Raw genomic sequence first — 25,352 nt, 5'->3', positions numbered from 1 at the left:
TCAGAGTAAAAAAATCTTCGCAACTTCAGATAAAAGAAAGAGAAGTAGCAGTTTACTTAAGAACCAAAGATATGAACAACATTTTGTCAGAAATAAATAGCACAATTCGTTCCTTTTTCGTACTTGCTGGTTTCCGATAACATTGTCGTTGGATATGTCTAGGATTGTTCTCATTTGACTCGCTACCAGAGCGCAAGGTGTGAACATTTGGAGATTAATTAAACCGATTTTCTCCCGTTGGGGGGTTGTTAAGATCCGTGTAAACGCTAGACAAATGTCTAACGCTGGGATCGCGATTTTATTGCCACCCCGGTGCTAAGAATAGCCACATCGCATCGCTCGAAACCCAACTGGCGGGTGGGTATCGCACAACCGACTGCGGTGAGCGATTCTGACGAAGCATTTTGTTTGCAGTTTAATCAAAAGCCCGAGCCCCGCTGAGCGAATGAAAAGGATCCTGGGTCTTCGTTATCGTAGGCAAACAATCCGCTCCAGTGGAAGCCGGCGTTCAACAACCACGCCACTGTGAACCACGTCACACAACATTCCCTCAGTAGCTAGGCTACATAAGCTCACCCCACTCCCCACGCAGACCCCACGGGGGGTCTGAGTAGTAACCGAGAGAAATTGGACCAATCGAAATCGAAACCGACGGGAAGCGCTCCACTACAAATGCTTCCAGCGGTTAAATCTTTGTATGTGTTTCTTTGTCGGCGAGCTTTGTCTCTCTCTCCTTTTTTTTTAATATATATATATACACGGCATCCTTGTTCGAGAAACAAGAAATGCCTAGAGATGCAGGTTCCTGTTGCTTCGATATTATTGGATTTCTCATTTTACACAGGTCCAAATTGGATTTACTGGTATAACGTGGCTTCATGTTACAACTAAGTTAACCGTCACTACGAACAAGGAGAGAGAAGCAGGAAGAATGTATGCAGAGGAGAGAAATGGAGCTTTGTAACACTTGAGTGGGAGATGAAAAACCTGAGGTTTTCTCCATTTGACCTCGGGAATTTAATTTCGTGCCGTGATAGGAACTCTATTGTTCTATACATTTATCTAGAGACAGATTTCTCGCAAACGTCTCTCGGGAATATCTGGAGCTAGAGAACGAAAACAAGTCGATTGATTGATTTGCTTTATTTTACTTCGCTTTTGTGCCACTTTTGGCTAGTTGCAAAGATGGGGATGAGTGTTGATATGATGAAATTGAATAGACACTCACAAACATCCATATCCAGGACGGGATTCGAACGTGGGGCCCCTGGAACGAAAACAAGTTTTTGCTCAAGTATTGACTCAAGAGGGCTCGGCCAGTGAATGTGTGAGGGAAAGTGGAGGGGAAAACGCGGCTGCAGCTACCAGTCGCTTGCAGCTCGGCCCATTCGCTTATTCCCTTTCTCAACCGTTATGCGCGGTCTTGCTCCACAGATCCCCGAGACAATAGTGGATTTTGATTGATTGATTTATTTGGTGTTTAAAGTCCACTTTATGCACAGTAAGGCTAATCGAGACTGGACCTACAGTTTAAAGTGGGATCCGAACCACTATGTGCCTCCACCGGGTATCCAACCCGGGACCCCTTGATTACAAGGTGACGACGCTACCACTGCGCAATCTGGGAGGCCCCAAGATAAGAGTGGACAATCAATACATGTAAATTAGCGAAATAACGCGATTTCATCCAATTTTGCACTTTAGAGAGATAAAAATGCCGCTAAAATGAAGCGTTCCTAGTTGTAGAGTCTATGACATCATTATACACTCATATCGTGGATTCTGCATTCTTGTAGAGACCCCTTGATTACAAGGTGACGACGCTACCACTGCGCAATCTGGGAGGCCCCAAGATAAGAGTGGACAATCAATACATGTAAATTAGCGAAATAACGCGATTTCATCCAATTTTGCACTTTAGAGAGATAAAAATGCCGCTAAAATGAAGCGTTCCTAGTTGTAGAGTCTATGACATCATTATACACTCATATCGTGGATTCTGCATTCTTGTAGGCAAGAGAGATGTGGACTCACATCCTGATGTTCTTGCAGTGTGTGGTGGTGCCCTATCTCTTGTCCGAGTACCAATTTGCAGTCTCAGCTACTTTCACTGGCCTAGTGATATCAGTGGTTCACCATGTTATTGATAAGGAGCAGTGACGTGCGGTGACGTCGACACTTGGGGTAGCAATCAGTGGCGTGCTCAAGGGGGGTTGGTGTGGTTCAGTATTCCCTTTAGGGCCCAGTATTCCTAAAAATAGAACGTCAATAACAGGAAAAGATTGCAAAATGATGAATGAGTACTAAAAAAAGTACACGTAACCCTCACCCCCATTTAAAAATAAAAATGATTTGATTTGACTACAAAGCGAGAGATCCTGGGTTCGAATCTCGGCTTGGCCATGATTATTCTTTGAGTGTGTCCCTTCATCAATTATATTGTATTATTTTCGCGATTAGCCAAAAGTGGCGGAAAAGAGAATTAAAATAAACCAAATCAAGCAATCAATCAATGATTTGACTTGATTTTTGTTACTTAGCGTCGCTTTTTTGTCACATTTGCTTAATTGCGAAGTTGATACGATAAATTAATGAAGGGACAAACACAAAGAACACCCATGCCCAGGTCGGGCTTCGAACCCGGAACTCCTGGTGTCGTAGCGCACTGTGATAACCACTCCCCCACGGTTGGTTGATTTTGTGTTTTAAGTCCACTTTATGCACAGAAACAAAACAGGTAACAAAACACACTTTTTTGTAGTTTCTTCAATAATATTCATTTGGCTTTTTGAGTTCTGAGATACATTTTTCATTTCAAATTATTTCATTATTCACTGCAGAGTACAATACAGGAACAAGAATGCACGCTCATCACGGGTTCGAATCCCGGCCTGGATTGTTCGAGGTCCCTTCATTAATTTCATCACATCATCCTCATTTTCGCGATAACTAAATGTGGCAGAAAAGCGAAATAAAATAAACCAAACCAACAACAATATGAATGTGCGATCTCTTGCCGAAATAAATACATCCGTCGGAGGCCAAGAGATTAGTATATTTGAAAAAAACACTACTAAAACGAGAGCAAGCGAGACTGGGCCAATATTTGTAATTTAATCATTATATATTCCATATTTGAAAAAATAAAATAAATAAATAAAGCAAAACATTATTGTCTGCACATAACACGTTCCCATTTCATAAATAATAAAACTACATCCCATATTATACATACATATTGTCATATTGTGCAATGTGTAAAATGTTGTGTAAATACATAGAACATAAGTACTGCAGAAAATTTTCCCTTGAGTTCTTTAGAGGATTTACAAAGGAATCGAATGGAAACCAATCCCCTATCTGTCCTATAGGAGATAGACTGGGGGACCTGAAACACGGGCTTTCAACAATTGCAGCGGGGGCGAGGGGGCAAGGGAGGTAGAGGCAGAAATCTTCCCTTTTCCTTCGGAAACCCGTTTCTACCTGGAACTGCTAAGGCGGAAGAAGAGCGAGCTAAGTCATTTTTGTCTGCGGATCACACAGAGGGACGAGAAGCGCGTGAAAAAGAAAGTGTTGCATATGAACTGTGGCTTTAACAAGACCATAAATATTGTGACTTGAAAATAATTAGAGATGTGAGATTGATTGATCTATCTCTGCTAGACTAGCTACTCCTCAGTGCACGTCACTGATAAGGAGTCCATAGTATCGGTTGAAGTCAATGTGTCTGTACACTTCATTCACTATCTTATGCGTTAAGAGAAGGATGCACATAGCCGCAGTGCTGGTCCACCAACTGTAATCATTAAATAATCAATCAATCCCCATTGATAATTTTCGCGATTAACCATTCAGCTGTTGTAAAAAACAAAAAAAAAGACACGGACAGAAGCGTGTGTAACTTGAAACTGCGCTACTTGTCCGGACACCTCCTCACTCACTTCCTTGTACTTCCCCCGCCCCCTGAGCTCCTATTCCCTTCGCTAATTATGGCGTTTTCAAGTTTTCCTGCCAGATTTCTTGAACCTATAATCTCCTCTTGTTTCCAGCTAAGAGTCTCCAGGGATAAGCTCGAAATAAATCTAATTTACGTCCTTAATCTTCCGCCGTTCCTGTCTTTAATGATTTGCCTCTTTCTTCTGCATATAATTTTATACTTTTCACCCCTTACTCTTCACGTTGCGCTTCTCTTTTTTTCCTTACTTTATTTCCACCTTGAAAGCGGCCCCCTCCCACCTTTGTTAACGTATAATTGCCCTTTCAGTAGTTAATAATTACTTTACATTAACAAGTCAAGGAAAGGACTTTCTTCCTTCATCCCTTCCTATCGTCTTTTTCTTTCGCAAATGGGGAAAAATTCTGCCTGAAATTACTATTTTCAATTTTCACCTCCTCTTCTATTACCTCCCCCATTCCACTCTCACCTTCTTTTCTCGTCTCATTTTCAGCGTGTTTTTTTCCCCTGCCGTTCTAGTTGCAGCAGTAGCGGGATTGAAATATTAGCAGGTCTTCGTAATTGTCTGAGCAGTTGAGACGCGATGAACGCTATGGATTTCTGGAACTTACCCATTGCACTTTTAGTTTAACTTATTCGTTTCATTCATTCATTTTCTGTTTCAAAAGCGAGCAGATCCTGTTGCGGCATCACTGACCGAGAGAATTTCCACACAGGTAAAACAATGGGAACGAAATATCAGGCGTTAATGTTTCAAAGGCAGCAGATCTCATTGCGATATCACTGACCGAGACAACTGCTGCACAGGTAAAACAATGGAAACGAAAAATCAGGCGCTAATGTTTCAAAGACAAGATATCTACTTCCTGTATCGCTGACTGACACAATTTCCACACAGGTAAGACAATGGAAGCGAAAAATCAGGCGCCACTGCTTCAAAGGCACCAGATCTCATTGTGGTACAACTAATGGAGACAATTTCTGCATAGGTAAAACAATGGATGTGAAAAATCGTACGTCAATGTTTCAAAGGCAAGAGATCTACTTGCTGTATCGCTGACTGGCACAGTTTCCACAAAGGTAAGACAATGGAAGCCAAAAATCAGGCGCCACTGCTACAAAGGTAACAGATCTCATTGTGGTACAACTAATGGAGACAATTTCTGCATAGGTAAAACAATGGATGTGAAAAATCGTACGTCAATGTTTCAAAGGCAAGAGATCTACTTGCTGTATCGCTGACTGGCACAGTTTCCACAAAGGTAAGACAATGGAAGCCAAAAATCAGGCGCCACTGCTACAAAGGCAACAGATCTCATTGTGGTACAACTAATGGAGACAATTTCTGCATAGGTAAAACAATGGATGTGAAAAATCGTACGTCAATGTTTCAAAGGCAAGAGATCTACTTGCTGTATCGCTGACTGGCACAGTTTCCACAAAGGTAAGACAATGGAAGCCAAAAATCAGGCGCCACTGCTACAAAGGCAACAGATCTCATTGTGGTACAACTAATGGAGACAATTTCTGCATAGGTAAAACAATGGATGTGAAAAATCGTACGTCAATGTTTCAAAGGCAAGAGATCTACTTGCTGTATCGCTGACTGGCACAGTTTCCACAAAGGTAAGACAATGGAAGCCAAAAATCAGGCGCCACTGCTACAAAGGCAACAGATCTCATTGTGGTACAACTAATGGAGACAATTTCTGCATAGGTAAAACAATGGATGTGAAAAATCGTACGTCAATGTTTCAAAGGCAAGAGATCTACTTGCTGTATCGCTGACTGGCACAGTTTCCACAAAGGTAAGACAATGGAAGCCAAAAATCAGGCGCCACTGCTACAAAGGCAACAGATCTCATTGTGGTACAACTAATGGAGACAATTTCTGCATAGGTAAAACAATGGATGTGAAAAATCGTACGTCAATGTTTCAAAGGCAAGAGATCTACTTGCTGTATCGCTGACTGGCACAGTTTCCACAAAGGTAAGACAATGGAAGCCAAAAATCAGGCGCCACTGCTACAAAGGCAACAGATCTCATTGTGGTACAACTAATGGAGACAATTTCTGCATAGGTAAAACAATGGATGTGAAAAATCGTACGTCAATGTTTCAAAGGCAAGAGATCTACTTGCTGTATCGCTGACTGACACAATTTCCACACAAGTAAAACAATAGAAGCCAAAAATCAGGCGCTAGTCTCTTAAAGGCAAAAGATCTCGTTGCGGTAACTCTGACCGATACAATTTCTACAGAGGTATAACAACGAAAGTGTTTTAAAGTCGTTCCTGTATTACTGACCAATTTCCACACAGGTAAAACAGCGGAAGTGAAAAATCAGACACCAATGTTTAAAAAACAACAGATGTCGTTGCAGCATAACTGACCGAGATAATTTCCACACAGGTAAAACAGCGGAAGTTGAAAATCAGGTGCTAGCGTTTCAAAGGTAACAGATCTCGCTGACCGAGACAATTTCCACACAGGTAAAATAGCGGAAGCAAACAATTAGGGACCAGTATTTAAAAGGCAACACCCGTGTTAAAAATATAAATTATAGTAGTATTATTATTGCGGTAGTACAAGTAGCAGAAGTAGTACAAGCTTCCTTCGTTACATGAGCCACTTGAGGCAGTAACATTTCATTTAATTGTCTTTGGAGATAATATGTTAACATCAAAGAAATATAAACAACGCGTTCACAAGAAATAAGAAAATAGAAGATCACACTTACCTTTTGCAGAATGTGATCCGTGTTGATTCCAAGCTCTAAAATTATATACAGACAGTCTTGATTATTACATTCTTTTCTATTACAGTAACAAGATTACTAATCGACATTCATATACTACGTGTACTAGAATTTGATAGCTATGTATGAGTATGCAAAGGTGACAGAAAAATATTTCATGTTTCTCGCTACTTTTGGCAAAAGTTATACCAACTCAATCCATGCCACAAAAGCCCTCTTAGATAGAGCCTACCAAGCGGCTTTTTTATTGGGTGACGACGCGTGGTCAGCTCATTGAATCCAATCGCCGCTCTTGTCCCACTATCAAGACCGGCGTCAGTTCTCTTTATGTAACTCTCCAACTGCCCTAAAGATGCAATTCAACACCGATATTTTGGGACTTCCACATGGAATCGAACCCGGTGCAGTTTACACCTAAGGCGAGAGCGCTGACCGCCTGCCTATGCAGGAGCAGAGAAATAATATCAGGTTGCGAGATAGGATGCAAATGACACTTGGATTGCATCAATGCGGCTATTCTGACGATAAATTCAGGTAGGTGTAAAGCTTTATTAACCTTGATTAGGACATTTTCAAAAGTAAATACATTATTGCGAGAAACTTCATGACGGAATCTGAAGCCTAGACCATATTTTATGCATCGAAATGTAGAACATAAATATATGTGCGGTTCACAATGTTCTCACATTTAGTCCCAATCCGCAAAATGCGTCTAGAATGTTTGGTTTTGTGTCTACGTATTTTCTGTTTCAATTCCCCACTTAGTGAGCAGATTTTGTTTTGCTTTATTCTTACTTCGCTTTTTGTGCCACTTTTGGCTAATTTGCGAAGATGGAGATGAGTGATGACATGATGAAATTGACGAGCGGACACTCACAAACATCCACGCCCAGGCCGAGATTAGAACCTGGCGTGGTAGCGCACTGTGCTAACCACTTGGCCACGGAGGCTGGCAGGAACTCTTCGTGAGTTTCTAAAAGTGTAGATGGGAAATCATTGAGGATAGAAAAGTTCCTGAAACTGGTTTCTGGACAATATTACAATAAGATGGCCCTAACGTTTTCCTGTAACCTTTACTTGGAATTAAGAGAAATATCTCAAAGTGTCATTCGCCTTCTTTTTATCATTTAAAAACTTCGAGGAACCCCCATGGCCCCATGGGAGACATCATGACGTGTCCCATACTTTGCTCGTCATTGTTGCATCTCTGACATTGGCTACTCTGGCACCACCAACAATAGTGAAAGACGGTAGCAAACCAGGAAATGAGAGAGTTTACATTATTTATTAGGAGGAGCGAGTAGCTTATTCCATTTTCCATGTACTCTACAGACGAAATAACAATATGACGTTCCACTTGTTTAAAATTGCATCTCGGTATGTCTAATTTTTCATGCATTAAAGTTTAATGAAAATCGCTGTGCTAGGGATGATGGAAATTATGTTGTTACGAGGATAATGATAAATCTTGATTTTCCGGGTACGTTCTGTATAGCACTAGCGGAGGGGAATGGACCAACACGGTTAATATTCAGGAACTAGTTCCGAAGCACAACTCGCAGTATGTAACAATATTACGTAATGATATTTTTCTAGAATCTCTTCTCTATATTTCTCTATTCCCTTCTTCTTTTTCATTAAGCTCTATCTTTCTTTCCTCATCTCTCTTATGCACTGTCCTTTCACTGTTTCCTGCTCAATTTTCTTCCTATCTTTTTTTTACCATTTTTCTTTACTTTTGAGTCTTTGCTTTCCATTATCTTTATTTTTCACTTTCCCTTGTATGAATTCCTTTCCTCCCTCTTGCCAATACCACTTATTTCTTAACAATTGTATTTCTCTCCCCTCTTGCTCATTTCTAATGCTATTCTCATTGATTTTCTATTTAGATTTTCTCTCCATCCTTTAACACTCTTTAAATTCATGTGCTTCTCTTTCCTCTCCTCTCTTTCCCTTATCACTAGGGCTAGGAATTTGATGCAAATGCATCTTTTTTTTGGTAAGGCTTGAAACATTGCATAAGTAGATAGGAAAGTGTTTTACACTTAAGTGAATTAATTGGGATGCCTTTGTTTTCTTGCATTTTTGACACTTTTTTGAGCAAAGGTCATTTTTTAAACTTTTTAAACCGTTTAAGTCATTTTTCGGTGTTTTAGAAGTCATATTATGCATTTTTCTACATTTTGGTGAAAGAAGGGGCATTTTACATGCAAATGTAACCTTTTGAAGGAGAGAGGTTCCCGACTCGTCTCATTGTCCTCACCGCAGTTCTGAACGACTGTGTTCGAAGGTCTCTGCTCAACAACATATTCAATAGTAGAACCTTCCCCAAAATATGGAAAACGAGCGTTATTTGTCCTCTATACAAGGGGAAAGGGGATGTAAATGACACTAATAATTACAGAGGTATTTCTCTCCTGCCCGTGTTAGGGAAAGTATATTGTAGTATCCTATACAACAGATTGAGAAAATGGGCCGATATTTTTGATAAACTGACCCCCCTGCAGGCTGGTTTTAGGTCCAATTATAGCACTGTAGATAATGTTTTTGTCCTGAACACACTGATCCAAAGCAAGTTAAACGAGAAAAGGGGAAAATTATATTGCTGTTTTGTTGACTTCGAAAAGGCGTTTGACTCTATCAATAGGCAAATGCTATGGGGGAAGTTAGGGGACATGGGGGTTTCGGCTAGAATGATTAATACGCTAATGAATATGTACAGAGGGGTCAAATTTTGTGTCAAATGTGGGCAGGTGGTGGTGTCTGGGCAGCACGAGAGCACGGTAGGCGTCAAGCAGGGATGCATACTTTCACCTTTACTTTTCATTCTTTCTATTAATGACGTTGCTAGCTTCGTGGGAGAAGAAGAAGCTGAAACACCGGAGATGGTCGGGACACCGATACCAATGCTTCTCTATGCTGATGATCTCGTTTTAATATCAAACGAAGTACAGGGGTTACAGCGGGGATTGAACAGACTTGAACAATATTGCACAACATGGACGTTGAAGGTAAATACACGAAAAACTAAAATAATGGCGTTCAAGAAAGGTTATGTTTTCGCAGCAAAGGAGCGGTGGACCTATGGGGATTCCGAGCTTGAAAGGGTCAAACGTTTCACCTATCTAGGCATCACGCTGAGTATGGCAGGGGAGTGGACAAAGCACATCGAAGGCAGAAAGGGAAAAGCTTGTTATGGGCTGGGCAAGGTAGAGCGACTGCAACGGAAAGTCCCTACAGTCAGTGTGAGATTGCTGGACCAAATTTATGAAGCAACGGTGAAAGCAACCCTACTTTACAAAGTTTTGTGCTCTGTATCGGACATTTTATCAGGGAAATAATTTGCACCCCATGGAATTGAAAGTAACTTAACAGCAAGTGATATTGTTCATTTCAAGTACGCTCCTCTTGTGTCGGTGGAAGTCGAGAGAAGTTTTTCCATGTACAAGGCTCTCTTGTCCGACAACCGACAATCATTCACTTTTGAAAATTTGCATATGATTTTCGTTGTGTACTGCAACTCAGTACTTAAAGTGTAAAAGATGACAGTAAGTGAACTTTCTTACTTGTACTGCCATACGCAATGAACATGTGATAGGTACTGTAACGTTAATTTGTAATTTGAATTTCTCTTGGTAGTTTATAAATTTGTTTTACAAATCTTTCAGATTTTTTAGGTCAATTTTCTAAGTTTATATGGCATTTTCTTGCATGTATTAGTTCATAAATGCATATTTTAAAGGTCATTTTTTGGCAATTTTAAGGTCATCAAAATCCTAGCCCTACTTATCACTGTTCTTTTAACCTCTTCGTGTTTCACTTTTCACCACCCTTGCCACTTTCTTTACTTTGCGTTTCCCTTCCTTTTCTTCCCTTTACCAGTTTTCTTTCGCTGCTAAGTGTACCCCTTCTCTATATACCTTAACATTTTCTCATACTTTCTTTGTTTCTCTATCACTTTTCACTTTACTTCTGTGTGCTTTACACTTCTCTTTGTTTTATTATTTTTCTATTTACTTCTATTTGCGTTTCATTTACGTCTTCCCCTTCTATCCTCCTTTATTTTCTTGCGTTTCCCTTGCTCCTCTTTTTCTATAAGACAATTCTACTTTTCTGTTTCCATTCCTCTCTTACTTAATCCATCTTTCCTTACCTCTTCTCTTTATTCTTGATTTCTTTTCTTGATCACTTTCCGCTTCACTTTTTTTTCTCAACCCCTATCTCATTTTCTCCGCTGTCTATCATAATTTCACCTTTCCTTCCTGCCTTGTTACTTCTGTCTTTTTCCATCCCTGTCATTCCCTTCTTTCATCTGTTCTCCTTCATTCTTTAGTAACTTTCATCTTACATTCTCTCTCTCTTCCTTACTTTTCTGTGCTTTTGGCTTCATCGAACGAAAAAAGGCCGAAACGGGTGGGCGAAGGAGAGGATTGATTTTCGTTCGAAGCTGCAATACAGAAAGAACTAGAGAGAGAAGGGGGCGGCTGCGTTCGCAAACTCTGGGAGTTTTGACAGTTCCATGAAAAGCCAGATTTCGGCTCCCCGGCTTTAATTTTCTCTCATGATTATCTTGCTTGTGTGTGTGCCGCAAGCCAGCGGAACCGACACAGCAGCAGGTGCAGGCCTTGTGGAAATGGCGGGGCTGCGGGGGGAGAGGGGGGGGGTGGAAATGCGTCCCTCGCACAACTTCCGGCTGAGACAATACGCCTCGATTATTCCGCAGAGATTTATCGCTCGAAGCAGCACAGAATGAACGGTGCAATAAGTCGGATTTTGAGGCTTCTAGAGATCACCACCCCCCTCCCACTGACCAAGGGTGAGAATTAGGGCAGGGCGTGAATTATGCTTCCATTGACAACTTCCACCAGGAACTCGGCGTGTTACATCAATAAAAACATGCAGACAGAAAAAAGGAGCATTAAAATGCCACTTCAGAAGTTTGTTCTTACTAAGGATATTGGCTTTTAACATCTCCAAAAGCTGCGTTCGAATCACGGCTTGGGCACCGGTGTTCTTTGTAAGTGTCCGTTCATCAATCTCGTCATTACTCATTCTCCTCTTCGAGATTAGCCAAGTGTCCTAACCACTCCAGCACGGAGGTTGGCAGAAAAGAGGATGAAAAGTAAGAATGATAATGGAGTAGGTAATAAGAGTTCGATTAAAAAGGGAAAGAGAATAGCGGAGGAAAAGAGAAAAAGCATTAAAATGAAACGAGAGAGAGCAAGCAAGAAGAAATATAAGAAGAAAGGCGAAAATGTAGAGAAAGGGTGCAAGAACAGAAAAAGGAGTGCCTCTTTATCAATTTAATCTAATCACTTAAATAAGAAATTAGAAATAATTATTTGTTTAGGTGTCGTAACGAATCAAAGAGAAGCAATGCGCCATCTCTAGGCTATTCGGTATAGTGGGTTGTACAAGTATTGCTCGGCAAATTGTCCATGACTATTTTCATAATTTCTTTCTTGAATCGCACGTGTTTTTAAGGAATGCATTTTTACGCATGTTGCTGTAGAGGTTGCCGACAGCTTCTTTGACGATATATTTCAATTCTTGAAGCTCTCATTGCGCCAACGTGAATATACATGCTGATGTACAATTTGCTTCGTAACAAATAACTCAAGAGCTTTGCAAAGGGCTGACCAGGGGGCACTACCTCAATCTAAAAACTTCATCCTCAAAATTTTCTGTGAGTTACAGGAAATTGAACTTCAATTTCAAGACAAAATGCAAATTATTTTTCTTAGAAAACTTTGCTTGCAGATCACAATCGTTTTCACCTTCTTAGTTACTGTTCTTGTCGAGATATAGGATAGGTTAAATATAATTTTAATAATAATTAAATATGCTCGTACATGTATTATAAAAGTACTACTGCTGTGTATAATGAAAACAGTATGTGGCACGGCAATGGTGTATGTAATGAATATTATTATATAGAAAAATATATAAAAAGATATCATAATATACATATTTATGATTCATAAATTTATAAGCCATGTACATTCAGATTTGATCCTCCAAACACGTAAGCTTAATTATGTCCCTGTTGTAGCATGCTGTAGATTGACAATTTGCAACATCTTGAACAGGCTCTAACTTTAGTTGTTTTATTCGAACCAGCAAGGAGATTGTCCTAGGAGCACATCCATCATTTTTTCGATTTTCCGCCAATGATGGGAAACCTCTAATGGCCAAAGCTAGGAAAGCGACACCTTTTATTTTTTTATGCGTGCAAGCGAACGATCCCTATATGCGTGTGCGTAACGTTTCAGATGGTTGACTGCTTATCTCTTTACACTGTGACTCCAGAGTTCGCCGTGAAATACTACCGCATAAATCAGAAGCGAATTTATAAAAGTTAAATGTCCATGGGGATCTCCACATACGCCCGGGGAGAAGGGAGGGAGCGGGGTGGAAGGTTCACTGTAAGCAAGAAACTGAGTAAGATGAAAAGGGGATGGAAGGTGGAAAAAGGGGTAGAAAGGACAGGGGAATGGCGGAATAAGAGGGAAAGAAACGGGGTGGAAGGCTTGGCAACTCAACTGTCCCATGTTTTCCATTCTGGTGGGAAGAGATATATTTCACGTAGGGAAAAACCGACGAGAACCGACTCTGGGGATATGGGAACATTACTTGGTCAGCAAGTTTTCGTGAGGGTCCGTTTAAGACAGTTTTATTACCTTTAGAATGGAGCGCGCTTGTATTTCCATAAATATCCAGATATACTCAACTCTGGAGGTAACCGTAAATGTCAATTTCATTTACGGACGTCAAGATACAGTCCAGGATTTATGACAGACACAAGAAGAAAGAGACTCCACAATGAGTGAACACTTCTGGATTTGTATTTGAGGCCTATTTTGAAGTTTTTCACATCCTGTTAGCTCATGCCTACGCCTTGTGTCGGGAATCTGTGAAGCAAGGCCGCGCATAACGGTAGAGAAAAGGTGAAAGTGAGTGGCCGGAACAAAACTATGAGCGCTGCTGTGAACAGCTGGTAGTTTCAGCCTCGTTTTCCCCTCTCAAGTGATCATTGGTCGAACCCTCTCGAGTCACAACTTGCTCAGGGACTTGTTTTCGTTCGCTTGCTCCACAGAATCCCGGGACAGAGCGTATAATTATTATGCCTTGACTTGACATTAGGGAAAGGATCTGTCTTGAGAGTTAAATATTCTTACGTTACATTTTCCATAACACGTCGAATATTAATATATAAAAAGAGTTTGTTCTCACTGACTGAGTCATCAACACCAGTGGTGCAACTACAGGGGTGCAGAGGGGACATTGCCCCCCCCCCCAACCTTGGACGGAAATGAGTTCTAGGGGGGACAAACAATGACGGCCAAGTGTACCTGCAGGGGGCAATTACCGCCCACAACTTCAAATTTTATGCAAATAAAAATACTTTTCGTAAAATTTTCTTGCTCGCTTCTTGCCCCTCCCCCCACCCCAAGACAAAAATTCGTGGTTTGGCCTCTGAACAGCACACAGCCCAAATGCATGTATTTAGAAATCTGAAAGTTTAGGTGTCTCTTCCTCTTTTCACGTAAACTCCCATTAAGAAGGGATTTTCGAAAATTCAACCCCTAAGAGAGAAAAAGAGGCGATAAACTTATTATTTTGATATGTACAATTACAGTACAGCTCAAACTCCTGAACCTACAGACATGAATATACTTGTAACAAAAGTTCTCAACGGATGAATGCTGTGTGTATATATATCTTGACATGATTGTTTTCTGCAGAAATCTACATAAGCGCACTGCTGAACACGCCTGTTATTTTTATGAATGTTAATTTCGAATACCAACTAATACTGTACCAGATTAATGCTTCTTTATTTCTGATATGAATGCCAATTTCTGACACGTACTGATATTGTACTAAATTAATGCTTGTACAAAGCGATCGGGTTGCTATTATGAATAAAGTACAATACATTTAACTTCCCTGTTGCGTTAATCATGAGTTTAAACAAATGATCACATTGCCAAACAATTGTTTATAAATTCAGTAATCGGGTAGTGTCGGAACATCATTTGAATTTTTCGGACTGAAAGTTTAAAACGAATTATAGGTTTACATTTCAGTAGTGTCTTGTCCGTTTGTCACTGAACTGTACTGCATTATACGTATATTGAACATATCCACGTGTTTGCTGCTCGAAGCACGTTACCTTGTCCACATAAATAAATGTACAATTCGTGTGATGCATACTTCCCTCTTTTAATGTTTTGAATTAGATATTCTAGCCATTTACATTTGAAATACGCAGTACCCTCTACGGACACATTCTCTGTATTTAGCGTCCATGTTTTTAAAATATAATTCTCCTATATTGCTTTTCTTCTCTCTTAATGTTTGTTGAACACACTTTTCAGTGTCGTATTTCCTTTCAAATGCCATTTACTTCTTCGTTCCTTTGTAACTGCACATGTCCCATTTTTTACCGCATTTTAAGTGCAAATGTCACTCATTTAACTAGAATTTTATATGTAATTATTGTTAGCTGGCCTCGAGTGGTTATCACAGGGCGCTGCGATACCAGGGGTCCCGGGTTCGAATTCCGGCCTGGGCATGGGTGTTCTTTGCGAGTGTCTCTTCATCAATTTCATCACAACTCATCCTCTTCGCAACTAGCCAAAAGTTGCAGAAATTCGAAGTAAACCAAATCAATCAATAATTGTAGACTACTAGTAAATACTGGTACATTGCAAAACGATGAATGAAGTGATAACATGAAGTTACATGTGAATAAATATATTTTGGGGTGTGTGTGAGAGAGAGGGAGTTTACATATCCATTATTGAGAAGTGCCCCGTTAGATTATGCACAGACGTTTCAAGGTAAAATATACACACAAGTTAAAAATATCACTATCTGGGAGTGCTCCCGTATATTCATGGGTCTACAGCCTCATAACAGGCCTGTGTGTTGTGGGTGGGTGGTTGATAGTCTATGAGAGACTGAATTGAAGATCAATTCTCCCCACGGACTTGTTCTTTCAAGATGCCCCATCCCGTGTTGAATTTAAGCTTGAAAATCTCTTGCAGACGGCACTGAAATTTCTTGCCGGATGGAAACACTGGCTCGGAAAACAGTTGAGGTGAGATAAGCCGAGTCCCTCTCCATGACATCTAGCTCGACCAAGTGCGCAGTGGATTGCAAATTTACATTTAAAACGTCAAATGGCCTCCGCAGCCAAGTTCGCTGGATAAGCCGTGCAGTATCTTCCCTCAGCATGTCTCCGAAAATTCCTTCTTATATTTCCATTGCGGTGCATCGAGGAAGCAGTAACCGACGCCGAGGCAGAGGGAAACTTGCTTCCAAGTCCATTTTTTTCCTCCTCGTGGGATTTGATTTTTTCCGCTACTTTTCCGCCCCCCTTTTCCCCGGTTTTAGTCACAAAGTTATTACTTTTTCATGAGATTGCCCACACTGCTTCTTATAAAATGTTCCCTTGAAACTAGGTGAAAGACGCAATGCGGGGTGCATAGAATTTAATGTACCCTAGGAGGACGTTTGTGTGAAGGGGAGGAAACGTGGTGTGGAATGATTACGGTAACTGCCTCATTATTCCCGCGAAGAAGATTCCTTAGGTCTTGCCTGAGCTTTCATCTTGTTTTCTGTATTAAAACTCTTCTTTCTTTCTACTCACTGTTATGGTCCTTGTAGGGAGTGAGGGGAAATTCCCTCTTTAGATACTTTCATCTTCCTTCTGGTTCTATTTGTCCACCCGCAGAATGATACTTAGAAAGGAAACATTTGAATTTTTCTTGTTGCATTCCTTTGATGCCATATTGACAATGAGGATGAATGGATGAAATAACGAATGGACGGCAATAACAAAAGGAACTTGCCGGTGGCGCAGTGATAACAGTTTTACTTATGGGGTCCCTGTTTCGATCCCTTGTACAGATTCCACATTAAGCCGTCACCTACCTGGGCATAACGTGGACGTATAGCAAATTGTTTGGTCTAATAAAAGAACATCTGTACCAAGTCAAAACTCGAATCCGAAAACTACGGTGCCTAGATCTTGAAGTTTAAGTCGAATTGAGCCGAACACTCAACGCGCTCGGCCACCGAGGCGGCTTTCAAAGGGGGGGGGGGGTACAAAGTAATCAGTAAAAGTATTGGCAATATATTTTATTGCTTCATCCTTTTGAACCATTTTCCGACCACACTATCAAGAAATTGTATAATAAATTATTATTTACTTCATGGACACTAAATCTAAAATCGATGAAACATTGTACAACATCTGCCAGTTACAAATTTTTGCCATAAATCCGTTTCGAAGTGGATATGAGTAGAGGAAGATGTGTATAAATGTTAACTTTTGCACATAATTAATAGAAAGCATTAAATTTGTACGCAGAAAAAACTTATTCGTTTGAATGAACATAACATGTTTGGTTAAGCTTTTTGGTTTCAGTAAACTAAAAATTTGACATTTACTAAATTTTGTAATTTTGGTAACTGTAAGCAAAAATGCACGAATACTAAAATGAATGTGGTTCTGGTAAACAATTATTTGTCTCCTATTTAAACAGTACTTTTTTTGTTATTACTAACATTTTTCTCTGTGTACGTGCAGTAATTTCGAGGAAGGCTGAAGCCTGATATATCAGGCATAATATGAATCTTTATACATGGACTCGACTTGCAATATAAAGTTTCACAGCGTGTAGACGACAGCAAATCAAATAAATGTCCTTATCAGCGTCTTGTTACCTCAAACTGTCGATAAACAGCAATTTTCATCTTGTGTGTATGCAAATGTGTACGCTACGAAAAATTCACAGGGAAACTATGAATTCTGTACAACGTTGTATAAATATAAACTTTGTTGGTTTTGATTCGTTTTTGTTGAAAGAATGAATTTTGATGTAATGTGAGATTATTCGAATTTTAATTTCATTCTATAAGGGATAATTTGATAGAAATTAACATTGCAACAGCTATGTTGTGTTTTAATACTGCAACCAAACTTATATTTTACTAAACGCATTGTTAGTAGTCAATGACGTGATATTTAATGTTGTAATCATGAAGTCCGATAGTCATTGCCTACTGAAATGTAACAGCATACGTAGCAATAAATTAGTTGCTTTAATAGGTGGCTCATTTTTAAATTCTGAATTTGACAATAAAATATAATTTCGGAATGTTTTCAAACATCAGAAATACGCGGCAATAAAAACGACCCTTTTCTCTTTAAACAAAATTATTTTGTAAGGGAGAGAAACTGTTCGCCGTGCTACTTGAAATTGACCTTTGGGGACCGAAAAAGGCAATACTGTGACGAGGCATGCACTTCCCAACATAATTCAACCCTGTTTCAACTCCCCCCACTTTTTTTTTGCGAAATCCAGCTAGTGTGGACGGACATGTATTAATATGTGGTTTTGAGTTTATACACCCCCGCAACGCACGCCAAGGCACAAAAAAAAATGCTCATATATGCCGAGCGCGTGTTTGGTGCGATTGCACTTTCGCACCACGCATGCAATTGTACAAGTTCGGGTACGAGATCGGTTCCCCTGCAAAACCGCAAATTGCCTGTACTAATCTTCTCCGCAGCCATTAACTTCACGCAGGCAAAAGGGGGGGAACAAATTGTTCAAAATCTCTTTGGTATGAGGACGTGGGGGAGGACTGAAAGGGGGGTCTAAAAAGAGGGCTAGGGGGCTGAAAAGGGGGGGTAGGTGTCCTGTTTTCCCACCACAACGCGGCATCAGAGAGTAAATCGCAATAAGGCGACAGAAAAGCAGAATTATCTCTCTCTGACGTCATCGTTGGGAGCACAGGAACCTTTTCTCTATTGTGAACCGGATTTTACTTACTCACGGCACCTCACGATGAATACTCTATTATAGCAGATGCTGTGAATATATCAGGCTCGCGTTATTAGGTCCATAAAGTCAGTCGGTTAATTGCACGTTCTACCATCTGACTCCCATCCCGATTAAAAACAGTGGGAAAATAAATTGCTCCATAATGAATACACACTTTTCCCCGTTCTGAGCATGAGAGTTAATATCGCCTAAACTTCTGTGCACTGGATGTAGCGGGTAGTATGGAGAACGGAAACTTAGTTCAGATTTTAACTAAAGGTTAAAAATACTACAAGGAATTAGCATAAAAAAGTGTTTACCTTTTCAATTGATATACAGCGTGTCCCCAAAGTCCTGCTACCATTACAACGAAACATAGGTCCTAAACTATATGAGATAAAGACATGCTGTTTTTTGCAACGTGTTCTACAGCTCTCAAAGTTTTAATAAGTAGTGTTGTATTATTATTATTATGTTGTGAGCGACAATGACAACAGCACAGGAGAAGGCCCAATGTGTGTGGTGCTATGCTGAGTCTGGTAAATCACCAGTAACTGTGCAGAGAGAATTCCGCTGGAAGTTTGGAAGAGATCCTCCATCAAAATCATCCATAATTAAATGGGGCGCAACAATTTTAGAGACACGTAACGTAATGGACTTGCTGCGGAGTGAACGACCAGGTGTGGAGCAAGAATTGGTGCACAACGTGCAAGTTGCATTTCAGCGCAGCCCTCGGAAATCGGTCCGTTGTGCTTCACGCGAATTGCATATACAACAATTCATAAGGTTCTCCACAAGCGGTTACATCTGCAGCTCTACAAAGTGCAACTTACGCAAGCTTTGGAGCCAACTGACCTCCCTCAGCGTGCTAACTTTGCTGCTTCCATGCTGGCCTCAATCGAACAAGACAATCAGTACCTGCACAGGGTGATGTTCTCTGATGAAGCCACTTTCCATGTGTCTGGACATGTTAACCGCCATAACGTTCGGATATGGGGTTCTGAAAATCCTCACGTCATTCGTGAATATGTTCGAGCAACCATTTCATAAATCGGTAGACTATTTAAGAAGTTTTCGCTCATGTTTCATTAACAATTTCAGATTGGGAAAGAAGTTTTGAAGAAAAATATTTTATTTTTTTCCTTACAATTTTAATAGCACTGCGTCTCATTTCATTTAGACACGCTAAAGTTCTGCTTAATGTGCACAAACTTCGTTTTAAATGAGTTTTTGTAAGTTTATTTTTACATTTGTGGGCCAAATATATTGGTTTTAAGTTTTAATGTACGCTGGGCCTACATTTAATTGGGATCGTATTGACTATGTGCTGTCACAGGGAATCTGACAGTAGATCCCCTGATTATAAGGCGATAGCGTATGTCACTCTATTATCACTATTGTCATTCACTATCAGGAATGCCCGTGTATATACAGAGTGTCCAGGGGCGCCGACTTGTCAAAATTATTGGGGGGGCTCTGATCACTGAAATAAATTAATAAATGACTCACTCTCTCCCTTTTTTAAGTTTTGGCCTCAGTGTTCGGAATCTCGTAAAAGCCATGAATTCCTCAAAAATATTAAAATTTTCATTTACAGTTCGAATGCAAAATGTCAATTGTTCACGGATGAATATGTCACAAGTTTCGTCAACCATAATAGCAAAATATTCCCGACTTTTAATATCTGCTACCACGGAGCGCAAAACAGATCTCCCCAGTGGCGGCGATTTGGTGCCAAAACTAGGGGGGCAAGGTGCAAAAACTGGGGGGGGGGGGTAAGAATAATTTACTTTTCCCTCGTAGATAAGGTTTAGCATAGTGCGGGGGCAAAAGTGCAAAAAGTGAGGGTCAACTGCCCCCTCACGCACCCCCTAATCGCTGCCTCTGGATCTTCTTAATATATCAATGATCTCGTTCTGAATGCCATGTGAGAGCCATTTGTAGCCCGAACGTCCCATCCACTCTCCTTGTTCATGCACATCTTCTTTTAAAACTCTTTTTAGTAAAAATGTTAACAATACTCATAGTTATATACTTAGTATACATGGTGTTTCCGGGCTGATGATACAAACTTTCAGGGATGATGGAGAAGGGCACGTGTATCAATTTGAGATAAGGAACCCTGGTCCGGAAACGACTTAGTCGAAAGTTATAAGCGAAAATCGGTGTATGAAGATGTAATAATACTTTTATTACCGGCACAAGTTTCACAAGCTGCTACATTCACAACAGTTGTTCAAAGTGGCGTCCCCCAGCTTTACTGTAGGCATGACATCGTCGCACAAAGTTCTGGCGTACCCGTTGGAACAACCCCGGGGTCGTTCGAACAATATCACAGGCAGCGAGAATTCTTGCCAGGATATCCTCTTCAGTCTCGACAGGTGTCTCCTACACAAGATGTAGATAAAAGATAAAGATAAAAGTATTACATCTTCATACACCGATTTTCGCTTATAACTTTCGACTAAGTCGTTTCCGGACCAGGGTTCCTTATCTCAAATTGATACACGTGCCCTTCTCCATCATCCCTGAAAGTTTGTATCATCATCCCGGAAACACCCTGTATAGTAATAAGTCATGTGTTTTGCTGTCTCTGATCATAGGCCCCCCCCCCCAAAGTTGATGGTTTAGCGGTCTCAGCCCCCCAGGTTGATGGTCTAGAACCTTTTTAAATGTGTATTTAAAGTTAAGTTCATGTGGCACAATTCAGAGTAAACTTTACAAGAGAAGCAAAATAATAAATTAGATCCTCTTAAGCAAAATTATTTGGGGGGCTCTGCCCCCACATCGTTAGCATTGGGGGGGCTCGAGCCCACCCAAGCCCCATGGAGTCGGCGCCTATGAGAGTGTCCCAAAATAGTGTTTACATTCTTTGAACGTTAATAACAGAGAAACTATTAAAGATAACTTGACTGAACTTTTTGTATTTGAAGCTGCAATGTCTACGTTGAGAGTGTGTGAGTGCATGTAGGCATTTTTTTTTCTTTTAGTTTCGTCACAGCCCACTAGGCGGTAGTAATTAGTATACAGAAGTGAGAAATTTTTCTTTCGACCAACGTAAGAAATGTCGAATATCCACCCAGATCTTCCGATTTAACACAGTTAGATTTCTACCAGTGGGGAACTGTGAAGAACGATATGTATGCCACAAAGCCACAATCACTGGATGGCATATGACATTCGATTGAGACTACCTGTGCTTCGCTTCCCGTGGAAACCACACATGCTTCTTTTCGATTTGTTGATCTGTTCTACAGCGTTGCAGACGATGCACTGCTGCCAATGAACATCTATAACTTTAAGGTATGCGACACCAAAAAATAAAGTTCATACTTGCTGTTATTAGTGTTCTTGCTATTAACGTTCCAAGTATAAGGCCCGACAGTCCCTGTTGCTGGTGCAGTAGATATTCTGCATTGAAGAAAATCTTTATTTTTCCCGCGAATATCCGGCGTGCAGGAGAAAGGTCATGCAGCAGCGCTAGAGACCACGTGCATACGACTGGGCATGAGATTACCATTGTAATCACGAACCAAGGTATATGTGTGGCGCCGACAGAAAATTCATCTTCCTTTTCTGCTATTCCCTCCTTCCTACATAAAAGAACGGCGATCGTTTCTCATTCTTTTTTCTCCTTCTCCGTCTTCTCCAAGATTCCATGCATCTGTTACCACATTTGCAGATGTTTCTGAGTGTCTTAAACACCACCTGTCTTCAAGCCGCAGAGGAGGAGCTGGGTTTGTTATTCTAAGTTACGGACGCATTTTTTACCAGATTGGAAACTGAGGAGGACCAGGAGTAAGATTGGGAAGAGCTGGAGAAAGATAGAAAGGATGTCTTCGGAACTGCTACTCGATCTTGCTTTATTTTTACTGCAACTTTACTTTCCTACTTGTTAATTCTTTCAGTTCGGGGCGTCATACTGACATAATCTGTTGTATTGGTTACGCCGTTCTTCTGTGAGTTTACCATGACGATGGTGAGTAATGATTGGATGTAATTCCTCGGGATGAGAATCGAACTCGGAACCTTCGGGGCAAATGAAAGTGAATCTCTCTTCCATGTAACCGAAAAGTTTGGTCCACTGGACTTTTCACGTGTCTGAGATTCTTGTCTGTCCGCAGGAGGACGTTATCTGCCATTTCTCTAGTCAGCACGTAGTTGAGAAGTGAGTGAACATACTAGCCTACAGGATGCGAATTGCAGTGGTTTGAACTTAGAATTATCGTTTGAATCCTATTTGTCCGAATAAAATTTGATTCGAACCCAGGATCCAATATCCGAATTTCGAACCTCAGACATCCGAATTTCGAACCTCAGACATCCGAATCTCGAATCCTCGATCTGATATCCGAATCTCCAATACTGGAACCGATATCCGAATGATGATCCTGAAATCAATATCAGAATCTCCAATCCTGAAACTGATATCCGAATGTCGATCCTGGAATCAATATCCGAATGCAGAATCTTGGAACCGATATATGAATGTAGAATCCTGGAACCCATATCCGAATGTAGATTCTTGGAACCGTTTCCGAATATCGAATTTTGAAATCATATCTGAATCTTCATTACAATATCTCAAATCCTGGATCTAATATCCGAATACTATATCCTAGATTGATATCCGAAACTCAAACCCTGGACCCAATTTGATTGTAGCAAAATATTGTTAGCATTGTGCTTTTTATGCTCAGAAAGAATTGTTTGAGGCTATATAATATATATATATATATAAAAGCCGATAAATGAGACTTCGTGTCCGGGATCCTCAGTCTGGATCGAGATTTTGGTATGCTATCATGTACGATTTTAACAATTTTACCCAAACCAAAATTAGTCTAGCATAATTATTCGGGCATACCAATCGGATGTCCACCTGATTATTTCTAGCTATGGAATATATTTTGTTTATCGTGATTACTAAATAAACCCGTTAGTAGCTACTGTGAACCTGTGCAGCGTGGTTGCATAAATTCAGGATGAAATTAACTGGTTTGTTTTTAGAGTTCGTGACGTCGAACCGAGGCCAAAAACAAAAAACGTTATGAAGAAAAGTTGTATCGTGTGTGTTTCTAGAATAGAGAGGACCGAAAATTACATGTCTAGGCTAAAACGAGACGGGAGTTTTTAAATCGAGACGAGACGGATCACTTCACACACGAGACGAGACTTGGCATCGAAACGTAACGTAAATAGACAAAGAGTTAATAAGTATAAATTAATACCCGTTTTAGATTTCAATTTGTACAGTGATACACTATTATCTCAAATGTCAACTTTTCGACAGTTAAGTTTTGGTGCGTCTGAATGTTTAATTACACCATTACATTATATTTCCTTCCGAAATCAATAGCATTTTATAACAAAACTATGGTGCAATTATATCTGTAGCCATGGGCGTATTTAAGGGGGGAGGGGTTCAACGGATCCACCCCCCCCTTATGGTTCAGTAAAATTACCAGATTACCTGTTCTATCCGCTTTTCAGAAAAAAAATGCGTTCTTATTTTATTCTCCTAAAGTCGAGACACTATTTGAACTGGCTCTTCATGGATTGCCCTGTGTTCGCCCGCCCCACTGCCCACGTGCTTCTCATCTACTGAACTGTATTCCTGAACTTTCCACACCGAGATTCGAATCCGGTCCCCCAGTGCAATTGTGTTCGGTCAAGGACCGTGCCTCTCCAGGAACAGTGCATCGTACCCCAGGACTCCGAAGTTCGCGTGTGTCTGGATTGCCCTGCCTTCTGACTTCGCAAATTGCGCAAGAGGAATCTTATGTTTCCCGATATCCTAAACATAGTGTGCTACGAACGTCAATGGCAAGTGAAAATATAATCTTCAACTATCTTATTATCTTCGTGTGGTTGTGGGTAGCCAATACTGAGTGTGTTGTTTATTTTATTAGCTTCAGTGTGTCCGCTTTAATGCCGAGCAATCCAAGCGGAGATTGGTGTTTACCACGGTCATTTTCTCTCGCCTCTTGAACTGTCGTCCTAACGAGGGGGAAGACAGCGAACGTAACGCCTCAAGGTTTCTCACGGCTTACGTTCGGCGTTTAGTTAGCACTTGTTCAGATGCCATTATTTATCTCTCAGTGTTGTTATGTGAAACGCAGGAATGTCTCGAGTTCAGATACAATGTGTTGAACTTTCCGCTGACTCCGCGGGCCTGCGAACAACACTTGCTATCGCATGTTGATCAAACGTCAGCATTTTGATTACGAAAGACTCTTCCAGCGTGTGGCTAATGAAAACAAAAGACTTTCCTTCTGCAGTCAAGCTCTGAGCTTCAATTTTGTTCAACCAATTTTATTTTTAGGTGAAGGGTTTCCGACATTATTCTTTTATTTTATGTAACCATTTTTTCATGTAATAAAATACCATTTAAATGTTGGTGAATGGCAGAAGGTTCAATTTAAATTTTTAAATTATTACAATTTCAATTTGGGAAATTGTTTTGCAAGGGGGGAATCGTAGCGTATCCGTTCGGTTTAAGAAATATTGACCCTGGCCGACCTTGCCAGAGCCTGCTCCGAAATGTGTAGCATAAGGCTTTTACAGGAAATGGTAAGAACACTGGTTTTTGGCTAGAGGTGACGGGAGGCCAAGCGAGGGATTAAAAAGGTGCGCATGATAGTAACATGGGATCTTTTTGCCTGGAATCGTCAGAGAAACAGGAGCTATTGGTCTATTTTCTAAACCGAGTAGGGTAAGCTATCCTTCGCCCTTATCTGCCATTCGCATTGCTCAGTTCAGTATAAAACATAATCATGAGTTTATATTAATGTTAATT

The 25,352-nt window shown here is 40.5% G+C and overlaps 1 protein-coding gene across 1 annotated transcript in view; it reads right to left on the bottom strand.

The window, feature by feature from the left end:
* LOC145988343 (uncharacterized) overlaps positions 1-25,352 on the bottom strand; it is a 487,907-nt gene that overhangs the window by 370,706 nt on the left and 91,849 nt on the right. The window contains exon 4 of the mRNA XM_083123209.1: positions 6,696-6,730. Coding sequence (XP_082979335.1) covers positions 6,696-6,730 — 35 coding nt within the window. The remainder of the gene's footprint in view (positions 1-6,695; positions 6,731-25,352) is intronic.

This window comes from Lepisma saccharinum, chromosome 5, assembly GCF_977018435.1.
Source record: "Lepisma saccharinum chromosome 5, izLepSacc3.1, whole genome shotgun sequence".
NCBI lineage: Eukaryota > Metazoa > Arthropoda > Insecta > Zygentoma > Lepismatidae > Lepisma > Lepisma saccharinum.
The sequence above is the reverse complement of the archived record's forward strand: the minus strand, read 5'-3'. Positions and strand labels throughout refer to the sequence as shown.